Genomic DNA, 18,712 nt, shown 5'->3' on the forward strand with positions numbered 1-18,712 from the left:
GGATCGAATTAGTAATCAAATGATTTACCGTAGTTTCACTTTCATTGTTGACATTTTTTTTCTTTAAATAACCAGTTCACGTACAATGCATGCGTTGTCAGTCTCTAGCTAGGGGGTTAAATTAAGTTCACATGAATACCGGTTAGAATGATGATGACGTTTTCACTTGCAAGTGAATCCGTCAAAAATTATGTATAATCGCTTATTTCAACAAAATTAAAGCAAATTGATTGCTAAAAGCAAATTATTATTTCATTATTCCAATTTAATTAATGATTAATCTAAAAAAAATATACTTTATTTTTTTTATATATATCGTAGCTAGTGCTCCTTTAAGTAATATTCTTATGCAACACTTTGGAATACAATGAGAGTGCAATGTTGTGTAGTAAACATTAATAAACAGTAATTGTGAATTATGAAAATATCTCACCAATATCCTAAAAAATGCTATTGTAAAATAGATCAGTTAGAGTTTGACTAATTTAATATCAGCTGATTTTTTGAAGATAAAGAAATCAAATGCAGAAGAAGTTCATTAGCCTGAAAAAGTTTTATACCTAGACCTGTGCCACACACCTTTTCAATTGATTCTATTTTTAAAGATAAGCATACTGACTTTAATGAGAACCTGCATCCCTTAAATATCAAAAGTCTCAATGGAAAGGCAATAACTTTAGGTGTTTTTTTTATAACCTTAGTACTACAAGCATTAGCTTTTCAAAAGAGGCTATAGTCAACTCATAGCTGATGAAAATGGAAAGTGCTCTTGCTTTGTAGATTAATTCATAAACTAGAGTAGCCACGTGTAATCAACAAATTTTACCACACATGTGAGGTCACACGTTATGAATTCTAATATGACGTCCTTATTACGCTTTGTAAACAAAGCCGTATTCTAATGAGCATAAAAAATATGTTTGACACATGCGCACGAACTTACTGTGTATATAAACGTTATTTCCATCGTTATCCTTTAAAATGTATACATTTAAGCAGCTAGCATAAACTTTTATTATATATTTATATAAAACAACATATATTTACCCTGCTTGTGGTTTTTAAACTTATCAAATATGAATTGTAATGCACAGGCTCCACGGGGAGGAAATGGGAAAAGCCAAACGCTTTTACAGTATTTTCTTACGCTTCGACTTATAAAAACACTGCATTTGTCCTATTAGAATTCAATAATTCCTTCAAGTCTTGCTCTATGCTCATTTTAACATGGGTAGGCATTATATTTGACCACATTTTACACCTCGCTAACGCTCAGTGTAAAATATCGACAAATATAATGCCTACCCATGTTAAAATGAGCATAGAGCATGACATGAAGGAATTATTTCTTAAGTAGTATATATATCGTTTAACGTTGTTGTTTACGAAACTCCAGAAGATTCAACTATTTATAGATAAAAGTTTCCCGTGTATGAATGGTTAATGACCAGGCAAAATCTAATTGCAAAAATAGAGAGGACAAATCTGATACTCTACGGGATTGAAAGACATTTAATAGGTTTGGATTGTTCTAACCAATCAATAAACTTTGATTATTCAGGTCTCATAATCAGGTAGCAAGAAAAATTCACGCACTAACTGTCCATAGTTCAATTCTTAATATCGACTTCTAGGAGTTGATAATAATGTTTTTGTGTAATGCTGCCAAGTTTTGATAGTTATTATCATTATTATTCATGGGATACCAGTTTTCACGGATTTCTTGGGTATAGGGTGAAATCTGAATTTCAAGTACAAAATTTCTGTAGACCTATATGCAGACAATTGCAAAATGAGATAATAACTATACATAAAAATAAAATTTTTCCTCATTCTAAGTAAATAAATGAAAAATCTCTAATTTGGCATTAAAATTGGAAAGATCATATCATAGGGAACATGTGCACTAAGCTTCAAGTTGATTGGACTTCAACTTCATCAAAAACTACCTTAAAAACTTTAACCAGTTCAATCATTAACGACAATAAAGTAATAAATCAATTTTAAAAGCCATTTTAGTTCAATTTTGACAAAATAAGCTAAGAAACATTGCTAATGAATTATTCACTTGCAAGTAAATAATCAGACCTCATTTAATCTTTATATATGTGACTTTTAATTTTATCCCCTAGCTAGAAATGGTTTACACATAAATTAGGCCTTATCATTTACTTATAATTAAAGGAAAAGAATGTCAACATTGGAAGTAGAACAAGGGTAAACCATTTGGTTGACTGAATTGATTAACAAAAACTTGTTCTAAAACAGGTGAAAACAATGATTGACAAATTTATTTAACCTATGATAAGAAATCCAACAGACCTAGATTAATCCAATAACATGTATTGCTATATAGTTTTATGTTTATATTGGGTTATATGACAGTCTTAAACGATGTAAAGGAAATTAAATGCAATATAAAATAATATCTATAGTTAAAAGGATAAAAGAATTATAGTATAATGAACTTCAGATTATTTTTAATATTATTGAAAAATAGGATGTTATAATGGATAAAATTGTGGTATGAAATTGGGCATGAATTGGTAATTGTAGTTTATGGGATAAAGTATAATATAAATCTTATTTAAAAGTTTGAGTCAGCTCAGAGGACATAAATTTGGCAGCTGATGCCTCTTAAAAGATGACAGACACAAAATGATGGCATTTCACTCAATTATATCAACTATCACATATCACCATCCAAAAGTGCCTGGTATGAGCTGCATTCTGTATAAGAGTATTTACCCATAGTCTCTGTCATCAGCTGTACATACTTCCCACATGTGGCCCATGATAGGTGCATCCGCCCTGTTTACATAATAGGTATGGGACATTTATTCGCAAGAAAAGTAAAATCCCACAGCTTTTGTACTAAACACCCAGACATTGAAAAAAATCTTTCTACAACTGTATACATCTTCAAATTAACAACAACTAGACTATATCAATGCTGGGTACTAAGTACAAAATATTAAAACACAACACATGCTGTTAGAAGCACCAAAACACACCTGCAAGTAAAAGCCATGCTCCCTTTGCTTCGTTGCAAAGTATGTTGAATTGTGACTATCTAGCATCTTTAGTAATATAAATATAACAATCTGTTAATCTGGATTGAAATATATGTAGCAAAACTTTGTGATTTACTTTCTATTCTGAAGTCCACAATTCATCACATTTTGCTAACTTCCATAACCACATTTTTTGAAGCTCTGGGAACCAAATTTTAAATATGTTCCTCACTTAAATGATTTCAATATCTTGTTTGTTTCAGTAGTTGACATGCTGTTCCAAGTTATAACAGCTTACTTTCATTAATTCAATGCTATTTTTGGAGATGCCTTTTCTGAACATATGTGTATAAAGTCTTGCAGAATTCTATGGTGTATTGAATCAAAAAGAAATCACTACTGCTATATAGCATAATGATGCAGATGGTTATGTTGATAGATGACATTTAGAAATGAGAACAGGAAATCATGTTTAAGTTGAGAAAATAGATATCTAAAGTACAGTTTTAGAAATTAAATTTGATAAATCTAGAGCTTCAGGTCTTAATTGCAGGCATATTTGATGTTAATGTTAGACAAATAAAAAAGATTATTATACAACTAGCAGCATTTGCTAAAGGCTACCCCTCTGAAAGCAACAATAGTTTCTGTACTATCAACATTAGAAATCTTCTTCTGAAATCTTTTCAATGAAATGTGATTATAATTATTGAAAAACACAAAGAATATCATAGTATAACTATATTGGTTCAATCAAAACAGTAGCCTTAAACATATGTTGCAAAAAATAAATAAAATTGCAAAAGTCATACCCCATTTGGAATTCTTCACTCAAGGAAAACTCCCAGAGATGGGCCATAATTGGTGCATCAGCCCTGTTTGTAGTAAATTATACTTCAACGATCATTCTCCATTCATTCAAATTACCAAAAACTATTAATCGCTGTGTTATTAAAAATATCTCAAACCATTGAACAAAACAGCTGACTGTTGTTAAAATCTTAAACTTTTTTAGAAAAAAAATCTTACAACACAAGTATATCTTTGTTTACAATATTTTTCAATAAATTTAAACTCTCTTTTGTTTGTTTTGCTCACATTGTCCATTACATTATAATGGCATTCTATGTTGTACAAGTGAGAGGTTGAATAGGCTACAAAACAAGGTATAATCTACCATTTTCTACTTGAGGAAATGTCTGTACCTAGTCAGGAATATGACAGTTATTTTCAGTTTGTTTGATGTGTTTGAGCTTTTGATTTTGCCATTTTTTAAAAGACTTCTGAAAATTTCCTTGAAATTTTTTTTTTTTTGTTTGTTTGTTATTTTACTTCTCATAAGGAGATGTTTTATAAGAATAAGTCAATTTTTCAAAAAAAGTCAATGTTAAATATGAAAATTAAAAAAAAGATCTATATAGATCTATACTCAGCCCCAATATTTTTCTGGCCCCTAAGAGTACCCCTTAATAGACCCTCGTGCACAAACAAAATACTACATTTTCAACTACTCATGCAAATTTATTGTTATAGTTTGCGAAAATCTGACCTGAATTGCTCACCGAGTAAAAATATGATACTTTTATATTTATTTTTACATTTATTACAATTAGTTATGTTTGCTAATTTTGGTTATTAGTACATTTGTACCTTTTCTTTGCAGATCTTGTATCGATGATAATTTTTACTGCTAAGGTGGTATGGGAGTATAAATTAAAAATGATAGAATGTGTTCATACTTTGCCAAAAGGTAGTATATATTGATATATGTTAAAAAAAAAATACAATAAAAATGATAGGTCACCACACATTTTCTCAAGCTACATGTTGTGACAAAATGACATATTTTGTCTGGATTATACAGGAAATCATTATTTGATTAAAAGCTAAACTAAATGATAGAATGGTATAATAAAATATTAAAAGATAGCTTTTAGAAAATCCTTTGTGAATATAAATATAGAAAAGATAGGGTCATTGTACATTATTTTCAAGGCTAACAAAATTAAAATAGCAAAAGTCCATGCAGATTCCTTCAGAAAATGCACTATTTTATAGTAACCTCCTCATAACACACCAATTCAAAAACATTTAAAATCAAGCAAAAATAATCTACACTTGTGAAAATAATAATATTTATCAGTTTTAATCTTATGAAATTGTTCTTTTAAATATTAAAGGGACATAACTCAAGATCTGTGAAAGTGACACTTCAAAAAATTTGAATTTAAACAGAGTTTAGTGGTAATTAACATCATACTTACATTCATTTAAGTCAGTTGAGACAAACAAAAGATAGAGAATGGAAACGAAAAATTCAGCAATTTTTCAATTTGTAAAGGGGCATAATCTTAGAATGGTTGTCAAGTGCTTCTAAGCACTGAATGGTAAACATTGTTTTAAATTATCAGTGGGAAGTAAAATTTAATATTGCATTGGTTGTAGTTGATACGGCGTAAAGCAACCAACAATCAATCAATCAACTAAGATTCTGGACCAAGAAAGATAACTCCATTTTTCAAAGAATATTTTAACCAGATGCTCCGCAGGGCGTAGCTTTATACGACCGCAGAGGTTGAACCCTGAACGGTTGGGGCAAGTATGGACACAACATTCAAGCTGGATTCAGCTCTAAATTTGGATTGTGATTAAATAGTTGACACAGCATAGGTTTCTGACACAGAATGAATGTGTTCTAATGAACTTAAAATTTTTGTTTTCTCTTAGAGCAATTCACTATGCTGTTGAATATTAATCCTCTCAAAAAAATGTTTGAAGAAATTTTCTTTTTATTTATGAAATTTCAAATGAGAAAAATTGAACCCAATTTTTTAATCACATCCCCCTTTCCCTTATTCCAAAACTAATCTCAATTAAAATATTCTAATGGAGTTTGCAACAATAACTACTCATTTAAATACATCATAAAATATTAAGATGTAAAAAAACTGCTTGTTATCACTGAATGGTAAAGATTATTTAAATTTATCAGTTGGTAGTAAAAAGTGAATATACATTGTATATTGTATATTACAAAGATTTAAGTTGATTCTGGACAAAGACAGATAACTTCAATTAAAAAAAATTCTTGCAATAAGATATTTCTTGCTTACTATTCTGGACAAAGAAAGATAACTCTAATTAAAAAAAAAATTGCTATTTCACAATAATGTGAAATTAGATATTTCTTGCCATTGCACAATACTGTGCAATTGAAAAGACTTGCTATTGCACAATACTTAATAGTTTTAGATCCTGATTTGGACCAACTTGAAAACTGGACCCATAATCAAAAATCTAAGTACATGTTTAGATTCAGCATATCAAAGAGGCCCAAGAATTTATTTTTTGTTAAAATCAAACTTAGTTTCATTTTGGACCCTTTGGACCTTAATGTAGGCCAATTTGAAAACTGGACCAAAAATGAAGAATCTACATACACAGTTAGATTTGGCATATCAAAGAACCCCATTTATTCAATTTTTGATGAAATCAAATAAAGTTTAATATTGGACCCAGATTTGGACCAACTTGAAAACTGGGCCAATACTCAAGAATCTAAGTACATTTTTAGATTCAACATATCAAAGAACCCAACCGATTCATTTAAGGCAAAAAACCTTCAATAAATAAAGAAAGTATGACTATTTGGCCATGCTGACCTACTTTTTAAAATATCTCTATTCACACTAACTGATTTTGGTAATATTCATCAAAGTAACTCATACTCTCTATCCATCATGGTTTTTGGTCCAAAAAAAGAATTAAACTAAGTAGAAATGATCTTTCAAGGGCAATAACTCTAAGGAGGCAAATTTAGGGTTCCCACCATGTAAATTAATTTGTTGATCTAATTTTGTTGAACAAATTATAACATACTATTGCTTTATACAATACAAAATAAAAATTCAGAAAATGGGTAAAACAAATCATTTAGGGGTAAAACTACCTAAAGAGAAGTAATTTACAATATTGGGCATGCTCACCTATTCGGCGTAGGACATTTGAGCGCATTGATAGGACATTTGAGTGAAAAAATAAGTAGAACCCATTTGAGCCCCAGAATTTTAGCCCATTTTAGCGAAAATTAAAATTGTCTATGCCCATTTTAGGGAAATATTTTTTAACCCTTTTTAGTAAATAAATAATATATTAAAATACAGCACTTTAAAAAGTCTAAAAGGTTAAATCAAATGTTAAAAGTCTGTTCTAGCCTGGAATTTATAACCTAGAAAATGTATGTAATGGGCTCTAGATATACCCCCTGTCCACTACTGTTCATAGAATTGCATTAGGAACTGCTCTTTCTCTTTTCTCGATTGTGGAGCACATTCCTCTAAACTTCGTATCTTTATAAATGTTGTTTGTAATTTTATAATAGTATCGAAGAAAACATAAATTGCTGGGTGATATAGTAAGGTGAGCATTATTCAACCAGGTAAATTTTTGCTAAAATGAGCTATCGAAAATATAGGTGAGCGGATTAATCCAGCGCTTAAATGGGCTCTAATGTTGGCGCTCAAATATCCCCAAGTAGTTTTAATTTTTTCGCTCAAATGTCCTGCACCCCAACTATTTGTAGATCTTAATGTGCTTAACATCTATTCTTTACAGATTATAATTTCTCTCTATCAATTATAATTTCTGTTAAAAGGTATAAAATGGATTTTTTTTACTTCAGTTTTGCTCCAACAGCTCTATTTTTGAGAAACAAGCCAACAATTGAATTTGACCTCTATTTGGCAAAATTACCCATGTTTGCTGATTGAAAAATCCTGGTTCCATCACAACAATAATGACAGGGATAAATGTCTACCCTTTATATATATTTTTGACATATTTATTTAATTCATCAATATTAGGGTTTATTATTTTAATAAATGTGTACATCTCCACTAACTTAAATGACAACCTACATGATGATGGATAACATTGATCTGTCAAACTAATAACATAAGTAACATGTCAACAAACTTGTCTTACCTAATTTATCTGTCAACCAACCCTGGTACCATGGCTTTTGTCAGAATGAACAGAAACCAGAGGATTGACTCAAAAATTCTTAAGGAGGATTTGTCATATATATTCACTTTCCAAATAGGGAAAATCTACACATTTTTGCTATCAAACAGGGCTTAGATTTTATAAGCTGACTACAAATATCAATAGAAGTAGGCAGCATAAATAATTAGAGAAGAATATGAAAATCAACAATAAAACTTGATTTAAAAACAATTTCAAAACTTTAACTTTAGACGTATGTATATCTTTTAATGTTGACTTACCATGAATGTTCAGCATTGAAACCAATCTGAAAATAAAATAGAGCAAGTTATTAGGATTTGAGCTATTTAAAAGCTTTTTGGACAAAACTACACAAAGGGCATAACACATGTTCTCTACCTATTGCAACAAATATCATTTCAAAGAAATAGTTCTTGACCAATCAAGTCTGATTATGTTTGTAGTACTGCACAGCTTGGGTGACCCTACTTGCCCTAAAGACATTAGACATTCAAGTCAACAGATCATAGAGCTATGCAGTATCAGTAAAATTTTAGAACTAGAAAGCTGAAATCTTTTTTTTAACTGTAAAAATTCATACTAGAGATCACAACATAGATGACCATCTAGCAATGGTTTTGCTGTTTGATATGCATGCATAATGTATAAAAATATATATATTAGCAGGTTCTTTTAATTTTTTCCAAAAGTGTATTTTAAAAAGCCTTTCCTGATTTGTACAAATATAAAGTTTCTGTACTTGTCCAGAATTTTCTGCTGTTGTTTCAAACAGAGAAGTCACCTTTACAATTAGCAAGTCTAAAAGGGTACAGCATCACCCCAAAAAATTATAATTATTTAATGGTTGAGATAACTAATACTCTTCATCAGTAAGATGTCAAATTAATACTCTTCATCAGTAAGATGTCAAATTAATACTCTTCATCAGTAAGATGTCAAATGATACTCTTAATCAGTAAGATGTCAAATGATACTCTTCATCGGTGAGATGTCAAATGATACTCTTCATCAGTAAGATGTCAAATGATACTCTTCATCAGTAAGATGTCAAATGATACTCTTCATCAGTAAGATGTCAAATGATACTCTTCATCAGTAAGATGTCAAATGATACTCTTCATCAGTAAGATGTCAAATGATACTCTTCATCAGTAAGATGTCAAATGATACTCTTCATCAGTAAGATGTCAAATGATACTCTTCATCAGTAAGATGTCAAATGATACTCTTCATCAGTAAGATGTCAAATGATACTCTTCATCAGTAAGATGTCAAATGATACTCTTCATCAGTAAGATGTCAAATAATACTCTTCATCAGTAAGATGTCAAATGATACTTATCTTGACATGAGGAAGTCAAACTGACATTAAAATCTTGATGTTCATACAAATAATGTTTCCAAGATTATCTTTTTTTTCAAGAATTGTTTGGCACTTATTTTTGAACTTGTCTAAAACAGTGCTGATATAAACCTATGATATAAGTTTTTATTCAAAAATCTGGTATGAATTATATAATTGAGAGCACTACAGATTCAATAATCCATTTGATAAATATTTCCAAGGGGAATAACTCTATTAACTTTCATTTTTAGCTCACCTGGCCCGAAGGTGAGCTAAAAATTCTTGAAGTGGTTATATTAGAAAAGATCCAAGTGAAACATATTCGCGACGATTTAAGTTATTTTTCTACTCGCGAAAGTCGCGAAAATAAATCGCTCGCGAAAATTAGTTGGTTTACAGTATTATCTTGAATATTATTATAGATAGAGATAAACTGTAAACAGCAATAATGTTCAGCAAAGTAGGATTTACAAAAAAGTCAACATGACCAAAATGGTCAGTTGACCCCTTTAGGAGTTATTGCCCTTTAAAATCAATTTTTAACCATTTTCGTAAATTTTCTATCCTTTACAAAAATCTTCTCCACTGAAACTGCAGGGCCAAATTAATCCAAACTTGGCCACAATCATCTCTTGGGTATCTAGTTTAGAAAATGTGTGGCGTGACCCGCCAAACCAACCAAGATGGCCGCCATGACTGAAAATAGAACAGGGGTAAAATGCAGTTTTTGGCTTACAACTCAAAAACCAAAGCATTTAAAGCAAATCTGACATGGGTAAATTTGTTGATCAGGTCAAGATCTATCTGCCCTGAAAGTTTCAGATGAATCATACAACCCGTTGTTGGGTTGCTGTCCCTGAATTGGTAATTTTAGGGAAATTTTGCTGTTTTTGGTTATTATCTTGAATATTATTATAGATAGAGATAAACTGTAAACAGCAATAATGTTCAGCAAAGTAAGATTTACAAATAAGTCAACATGATTAAAATGGTCAGTTGATCCCTTTAGGAGTTATTGCCCTTTAAAGTCAATTTTTAACCATTTTTCATACATTTTATATATCTTTTACAAAAATCTTCCTTTGAAACTGGTGGGCCAAATTAATCCAAACTTGGCCACAATCATCTTTGGGGTATCTAGTTTAAAAAATGTGTGGCATGACCTGCCAAACCAATCAAGATGGCCGCATGGCTCAAAATAGAACATAAGGGTAAAACGCAGTTTTTGGCTTATAACTCAAAAACCAAAGCATTTAGAGCAAATATGACAATGGTTAAAATTGTTTGTCAGGTCAAGATCTATCTGCCCTGAAATTTTCAGATGAATCAGAGATTCTGTTGTCGGGTTGCTGCCCCTGAATTGGTAATTTAAGGGAAATTTTTCTGTTTTTGGTTATTATCTTGAATATTATTATAGATAGAGATAAACTGTAAACAGCAATAATGTTCAGCAAAGTAGGATTTACAAATAAGTCAACATGACCAAAATGGTCAAATGACCCCTTTAGGAGTTATTGCCCTTTAAAGTCAATTTTTAACCATTTTTCGTAATTTTTTTTATCTTTTACAAAAATCTTCTCCACTGAAACTGCTGGGCCAAATTAATCCAAACTTGGCCACAATCATCTCTTGGGTATTTAGTTTAAAAAAATGTGTGGCGTGACCCGCCAAACCAACCAAGATGGCCGCCATGGCTAAAAGTAGAACATAGGGGTGAAATGCAGCTTTTGGCTTATAACTCAAAAACCAAAGCATTTCGAGCAAATCTGACATGGGGTAAAATTGTTTATCAGGTGAAGATCTATCTGCCTTGAAATTTTCAGATGAATCAGAGAACCTGTTGTTGGGTTGCATCCCCAGAATTGGTAATTTTAAGGAAATTTTGCTGTTTTTGGTTATTATCTTGAATATTATTATAGATAGAGATAAACTGTAAACAGCAATAATGTTCAGCAAAGTAAGATTTACAAATAAGTCAACATGACCAAAATGGTCAATTGACCCCCTAAGGAGTAATTGTCCTTTATAGTCAATTTTAAACAATTTTCATAAAATTTGTAAATTTTTACTACCAGTAACTTTTTCCACAGAAACTACTGGGCCAAGTTCATTATAGATAGTGATAATTGTAAGTAGCAAGAATGATCAGTAAAGTAAGATGTACAAACACATCACCAAAACACAATTTTGTCATGAATCCATCTGCTTCCTTTGTTTAATATTCACATAGACCAAGGTGAGCGACACAGGCTCTTTAGAGCCTCTAGTTTTGTTTTTGAACTTCAACATACATACATATAGTTGCATATAAAGCACAATTCAAATTATTTAAACTCTCTGGCTTAAATATGATATTGCTAAAGAGTAAACGCCATAATTAATAAAGATTTTTTTGTGCAGGATATTATTTTTCCTACTATACATACCCTTCCATTTGATGCCACCACTAATGTAAATGACTTATCGAACCATCTGTCATATCCTTTTCCATGTAACATTGATCGTGCAAACTTGTCCAGCTTAGAAGGGTCATGCTGGGAAAATATAAAGATACAAATATCATAGTTAATGTATTATTAGAAATTATTATCATTCTAGCATTAATTATTAAAATAAGTAAGTAAGGAAGTAAGCAAATTTATTTAGAGTTGGCATATATATACATAATAGCAGACAAAACATGAGCTCTTTAACCGACTATCGTTTCTTTATTCAAAGAGGGTTACACAGTTAATTTCAAAACTAATCTTCCTTTAAGCTCTCATGAAATACATGTACATAAAAGGAGTAGGTCTGGTAAGGACCAATTTTGGCCTCAAATTTCAGGTTAATCTGACGAAAGATTTCGACCACTTTTTAAACACTAGAGTGCCTATTTCATTTGAATCAAATAGTTTATGTCAAAGATTTGGACTGATTAAGAATTTAAGTCATTAAAAACGATCCAATTCAAGCTCAAATATGAAAAATATCCCAAATATGCCGAAAAATGTCACTTTTCAGATGTTTTTTGTCAAAAATGAAAATGGCGGCATCCTTGTTCATCTTCAACCGTTATGAATTATCATAAAATACAACTTACATTTCAATATTAAGGATGAACACGAATGCGGCCACTTTAGTCTTACACAAAAACCGTCTAAAATTTAACTAAAATGCTAGAATTGTGAAGTTTTCAGTAATTTAGCATGACTTTATGGTGCTAGTACCCGATATATGTGCATTTTTATGTCAAAAACAGCCCATATTTCGGTTGCAGAGGCAATCTACTGTTAAATAAATAACTAAAAGTTTACATTTTAACAACTTTGTAAAACTGCTATATTTTTGGGCCAAAAAGGGTCTTACTGGACCTACTCCTTTAACAAACAAAGCATATATAATCCAAAAAATACACACATAAGAAATAAAGAACTGAACTATAAGCACATGATATCCACATAACTTTTTTAAAATATAAAGTTCCATAACTCCTCAATGTCAAATCGGAAATTTATAACGAAAAAAAATACAAAATATGTCCATAGTACATGTATGCCCATTGCGCAATTTCATTTTCTATGTCAGTGGACTGTATAATCGGGACAAAACTCTAATTTGGCTTTAAAAATAGAAAGGTATTGTCCTACAGAAAATTGTGTACTAAGTTTAAAGTTGACAAAAAAGTTTAACCTGAAGCTGTGCAAGACATTTGTTTGAAGCAAACTTAAGTTGGAGAAAGGAAACCAACTTTGGGCGGTACTTACTGTGGGACAAGGACAAGGGTAAAACTAAATGCCCCCTCAGCTACAGTATGGGCATTAAAAAGAAAAACAAGAAATGCAGCATTACCAAATTATACCCAAACTCAATTGAGGGTGCCATAATAAGATTTAAACATACATAGAGTTTATCACTGAACTAGTACATATTTTTGTTAAGGGGCCAGCTTAAAGCAGGCCTTCAGGCACAGAGTTTCCTTGTTTTGTTGTAGACTTATTGGTGGCCGTTGAGTTGGTTTTTTTTGCTCTTTGGTCAGGTTGGTGTCTCTTTGACACCTTCCCTTATTTCCATTCTCAATTTTATGCACAACAATTAAAATAAATTACCTCATCAAAATCTTGAGGTTCATCATCTAAAGCCACTACAAAAGCAGCCTAAAATAAACAAAAACATGATGCATAATGATGTATAAACTACAAAATGTAATCAGCTATTGGTTCTGTTTAGCTGTTTCATACTGACACATGTGTTTTGTTTAAGTTAAAGATCCTTCAAACATTAATGTGATAATTATTTTAAACATTCATTATTTTACTTAAAGATAGAACTTTTTTACTTTCAAAGTCATATTTTGAGTGATATCTGTTCAGGACTGATTTCCCTACACTCTCAACGTGTTTATTTTCATGTGTCAACCGCTCCGAGGTGCAATCAGTAAACAAACTTTCAGATTTCAGTAATATATGATTTTTTTCAGTATTCAGATTAATTATTTTTTTTGTATGTTACTGGCTTTAATAACACTTTTCAATTGTTTCTTTGTTTATGTGTGTTCATAGCACTAGTTGGTAGATGTCATGAATATTTTCATGAGTTGAAACAAATATTTGGACCTGTACAGGTGTCGGTATTATTCTTCCTGACCTGTCTAAATTGATTTTATAAGACAATGATACTCGATGGAATATTCAGGACAAACACTTGGTTCCAATTTTGTTTTCTCTACTGCAGAAGCACTTGTTCCTGCTGATGACATAGTGAAATCAATTGAAAAGCAGTACAAGTACAGGGGAATGTAAGTTAGGGAAAAGGAACTAATAGACCACTTTCGAGTTCATCCATCACTGGAAAAAAATCGTCAATTATGCGCACCTTTGTGATGTCATTTACCAGATAGAGGGGGTCGCCTGTATCCCTGCACTATTAACTTTCATCAAGCATCTTAGTGATCGTCATTGTGCAGGATAAACTAGAAATGATAGGTGTTTTGTAGGTATTTAATCACAATTCCCTAAAGGCGGCAGTGCTGATTATCAATTATGAGTAATCAATTTGCCGCATAATTTGTACAATATAGATCTATAGTTTTCCAACCATTCGATCAACATTAGAACAGAAGTGAAGACACACCTAAACGCACAAGTGATGTTCACTAAAACCAGAGTTTTTGACAGAAATGCATCGAACTCGAAAGTTGTCTATTTCAAATGCATTCATCAACTATTCTGAATCAAACAAGAAATGGATAAATCATCTCAACAAATAAGAAGTCCCTAGAAACCTGAAAGTGTTTTATATTCTGAATCACTTAAATGCTTACACTTCTTTGATAAATACCTACAATCAAGCCTCAAAATGATCACAACTTATCTAAACGACAAAAAAAGTTCAGGACCGGAAATCCGTAAACAGTAGAATGTTGCCGTACCAAGGTAATTTCGGCTAACAAATTGTAATAATTACAGACAAACCGTAATGGTTGGCATCGATGTAAACACTTCTTTAAAACTACACTTATATTTCTCTAATCATCATTACATCATTTGTTCAATTATACCTTTTCTATGGCATCCAAAGACGCTTTATTTTTGCCTTTAGAGAAATATTCTTGCCTAGCTTTAGCCCATGGCACTCTGTCACCAGCTGTTAATGCTGCCAAATGTTCTTCTCCAACTGCAGGTTCAACTTCATCATCTAGTATCTTTTGCAGTGACCTAAAGAAAAATTATTTGTTCTCATTTTTTTCTGTTTGTTTTGTAATTAAGTTAGTACTTTTAAAACGTTTAAACCCACTGCAATTGATTGCACCTTTCCTTAGTCAGGAATATGATGTTCAGTAGTTGTCGTTTGTTGATGTGGTTCATAAGTGTTTCTCCTTTTTTATATATATTAGACCGCTGATTTTCAAGCTTGAATGAATTTACAATAGTTATTTTAGGCCCTTTATAGCTTGCTGTTCATTGTGAGCCAAGGCTCCGTGTTGAAGACCGTACTTTGACCTATAATGGTTTACCTTTATAAATCGTGAATTGGATGGTGAGTTGTCTCATTGGCACTAATACCTCATCTCCTTATATCTATATAAAAAAGAGTGCACATACTTAAATGTCTTCTCTACTATACTGATCATTGATTTTATGTTGATAGAACAAGTATAACATTGGGCCATTCCAGTTAATATTAACTACTAAAGGGGGGTGGATTGTCCTTTCTGAGGGGCGTAAAATTTATACATCTTAGGGATGTAATTGGGTTTTTTTTCATCTGACACATACACTTATTTCTGAGGGTCTTGCAGGAGTAAATAATTAAATTAATTACATCTTAGGGGTTACAAAAAATACATATTTCAGATCTTAGGGGTGCTTTGGAATGTAGACAGTTTCATATCATGCATTATCTGGTATTGTATTTAAAATTCTGATGGGTACAATCCTTGCAGTAAAAAATTCTGACAGGTCAATTTTTCCCATGAAAGCCCATCCACCCAATATGAACAGAAACTCTACATCTGATAGGTCTTAATTTATAGATCTAATAGGTAGTTTTTCATGTTTTTTTCTGATAGGTATGAAAAAAAATCTCCCCATCCATCTCCACCTGTCAGAAATTAACTGGAATGGCCCATTAACTTAAATGATGTAAGAAATGAAGTCAATGTCAGATAATCTAATCTGGAAATACATGTACACCTTTAATACAATCATTCCATACACTGAATATAGTAAAAAAGAAACAAAACAAACCATGGAAATTATAAAATGACCAATGAAGAATGAAAATGAAGTCAATATAAGTAAGAAGATGTGGTATGAGTACCAATGAGACAAATTTCACAATTTTTACAATTTATAAAAAGTTAATAATAAGCCAGTCTCGGGTCACACTGAAAAGCAAGCTATCAAGGGCCTTTTCTGTGCAAATGATTTCTTAAATTTTTGTAAATGAAAGGGAATGAATCCTTGTGCAATTCACTAATGGATATCATTTGTGATCTGACCTGATAAAATTGGTAAAGGAGTATAGGCGGGATGATGCCCTAAAGTTGGCCATAAACGCATCAAATATTGACAATTTTCTGTCCTATTCCTTCAGCTGAAAGACTGAGGAGATGCTTATAGATTTATCCCAATAGTCTTATAAGTAGAGTGTTCCAATGTGAACACATTAACCAACAAGAATGTGTCCATAATACATGGATGCCTCACTAGCACTTTCATTTTCTATGTTCAGTGGACATTATGTTTAAAATAATGTTTAAAAGCATGATAAAAACTACATTTTGATAAGTTATTTTGCAACTTTTGAATTTAGACCCCCCCCCCCAATCTATCTTTAAACTGAAAAACCAAATTATATTGATGTTTCATAAACCTCCCCATGTGTGAGGACTTGAAATATTGTGTCTAATTCATCTTCCAATTATCCCCATACAACATCTACAAACCAAAATCTGGTATTCCTATGTTCCCCAGAAAGTAGAGGCATAATCAATTGGAATGAAATAAACATGAAATATATTATTCTGTACATCAATGAAGAATGGTTACTCTAATTACTTACTGTTCAATTTCACATGGTTTAAGAAGTCTACCTCTGAAATGGATATATACTTTAAAGTATCTTCCCTTGTGATAGACAGCTATGTGTTGACTGTCCTTATAATGCACAATGGTATCTAAAATGAAAACAACATGGATTCTGAACAAAATGAACTTAAGCTATGTTTCCACACAAAATCAAGAGAAGATACCAAGGAGGCAAAGAAATCTATCAGTACAGTTCTATATTGTATTGTCAGTTTTGCAATTTTGCAATATGTTGTACAGTAATTAAATGAGACCTTTGAAAAATCACTAAATTACAAATAAGGTTCAAGATGTGCAATTCATTTCCAGTGGGTGATAACGGAAGACTTTTCCTCTATTCCTCTGCTCATGTCATAAAGTTAAATGATGGCTTGTTTTGAAGCTAGGGACAATTTCACAAATGTGGTTAAATTTGGGGAGTGTGAGGTGAATTTAAGTATACCCTGAATAGCTATATATGCATTTGTGATGAGGCTACTTTAGGTAAAAAAATCCCTTTTTTTTACACAATAAGTTCTTTGAATACATGTTATAACTTCATAATTATAACTTGTTTAACCAATTCTCTGTAATCATTCAAGTTTTAAAAAGAGAGATGGCACGCAAATAAAGTTGAGGCCTTTTAATCCTTATTGCAACCAGATAATTTTACCATTTCTTTATTAATAACAAAATGGAGCTATGATTCTGCTCTAATTTTGCTGAATATCACACCATATCATGTGACTATCCTAATAATATATTTCAGAGGTCATGTCAAATTTGACTTTTATATCTATATCCTGGTGATTTAGCAATTCTGTGGTCTGAAATCCTGTCTCATTGTCAATCATGCTACATTTCCTTATTTTCATATCATTTTTGGTAGGAATACCTTTGCATCTTTACTGCATCTAATTTCAAGTTTCAATGTTGATGTAACATGCTGTATGATGTAACAGCTTTATTGTAACTAATAAGTAACACAAAATTACAATTTTTTCTACTTTAAACTTTAAAAAAAATTCAAGATTGATTCCCTTAATATCTTTATTGATAAAAACATATAATACCTTTTTCAATACCAGGGATTCTTGTTGTTTGAAACTGTCTTTCATACTGAGCTGAACATAATGGCACTGTTTTGTTGAGCATCAACTGAATTTAAAGTTCATTTGTATTAATGCTTTATACCTAATCAGAACTGAGTCCACATACTTACATTTTTACTCATCCTGGGGTGGAAGTATCTTTTTGCTTTAGATTCCAACACTGTATGACTGAATTCATTTGATTGAAAATCAGTTGTACACTAGGAGATTATCAAAAAGTCTGTGTGTATTCCTTTTTATTTTCTACTACTGTGGATTTTTTTTTATTTTTGATGGTTTCAATTTTCATGGATTGCTGAAAACTTGATTTTTTCGTGGATATCTGATTTCGTCGATTGGCCAATCTCTATACATATAAAGATTATTGATGTTGTTCATTGAACTGTTGATTTTTTGGTTCAATTGTACCCAAGAAATCACAGAAAATTTGTATCCAACAAATAATAATGAGTCCAAAGTAATCTGAATTTCATTTTTTAGTCAACATGGATAATTCTAATGCAACAACGTTTGTAACGTTCATTTTGATTGGATAACGTCACTTTCTTACATGGCATCAATTGACAATTGATGCTATGGGACCTACGCGCAAGCGCAGACGGCATATGACAGATTTTAAATACATGTTTTAACGTTGTTTTCTGTCAGTTTCATTAGAATGGAGAT

At 31.3% G+C, this 18,712-nt stretch overlaps 1 protein-coding gene across 5 annotated transcripts in view; it reads right to left on the bottom strand.

Moving 5' to 3' along the window:
* Positions 1–18,712, bottom strand: part of LOC134686964 (carnitine O-palmitoyltransferase 1, liver isoform-like) — an 86,073-nt gene that overhangs the window by 11,126 nt on the left and 56,235 nt on the right. For 4 of the 5 annotated variants that reach the window (XM_063546858.1, XM_063546853.1, XM_063546856.1 and 1 more), the window contains exons 9-15: positions 18,008–18,092; positions 16,930–17,044; positions 14,924–15,080; positions 13,473–13,520; positions 11,811–11,918; positions 8,300–8,325; positions 3,827–3,889 (exon numbers count right to left, since the gene is read on the bottom strand). In XM_063546858.1, coding sequence (XP_063402928.1) covers positions 3,827–3,889; positions 8,300–8,325; positions 11,811–11,918; positions 13,473–13,520; positions 14,924–15,080; positions 16,930–17,044; positions 18,008–18,092 — 602 coding nt within the window. Of the gene's footprint in view, positions 1–2,748; positions 2,812–3,826; positions 3,890–8,299; positions 8,326–11,810; positions 11,919–13,472; positions 13,521–14,923; positions 15,081–16,929; positions 17,045–18,007; positions 18,093–18,712 lie in introns of all 5 variants that reach the window. The other variant, XM_063546854.1, reaches the window with a different exon arrangement.

The sequence above is a fragment of the Mytilus trossulus genome, chromosome 10, assembly GCF_036588685.1.
Source record: "Mytilus trossulus isolate FHL-02 chromosome 10, PNRI_Mtr1.1.1.hap1, whole genome shotgun sequence".
NCBI classification, from domain to species: domain Eukaryota; kingdom Metazoa; phylum Mollusca; class Bivalvia; order Mytilida; family Mytilidae; genus Mytilus; species Mytilus trossulus.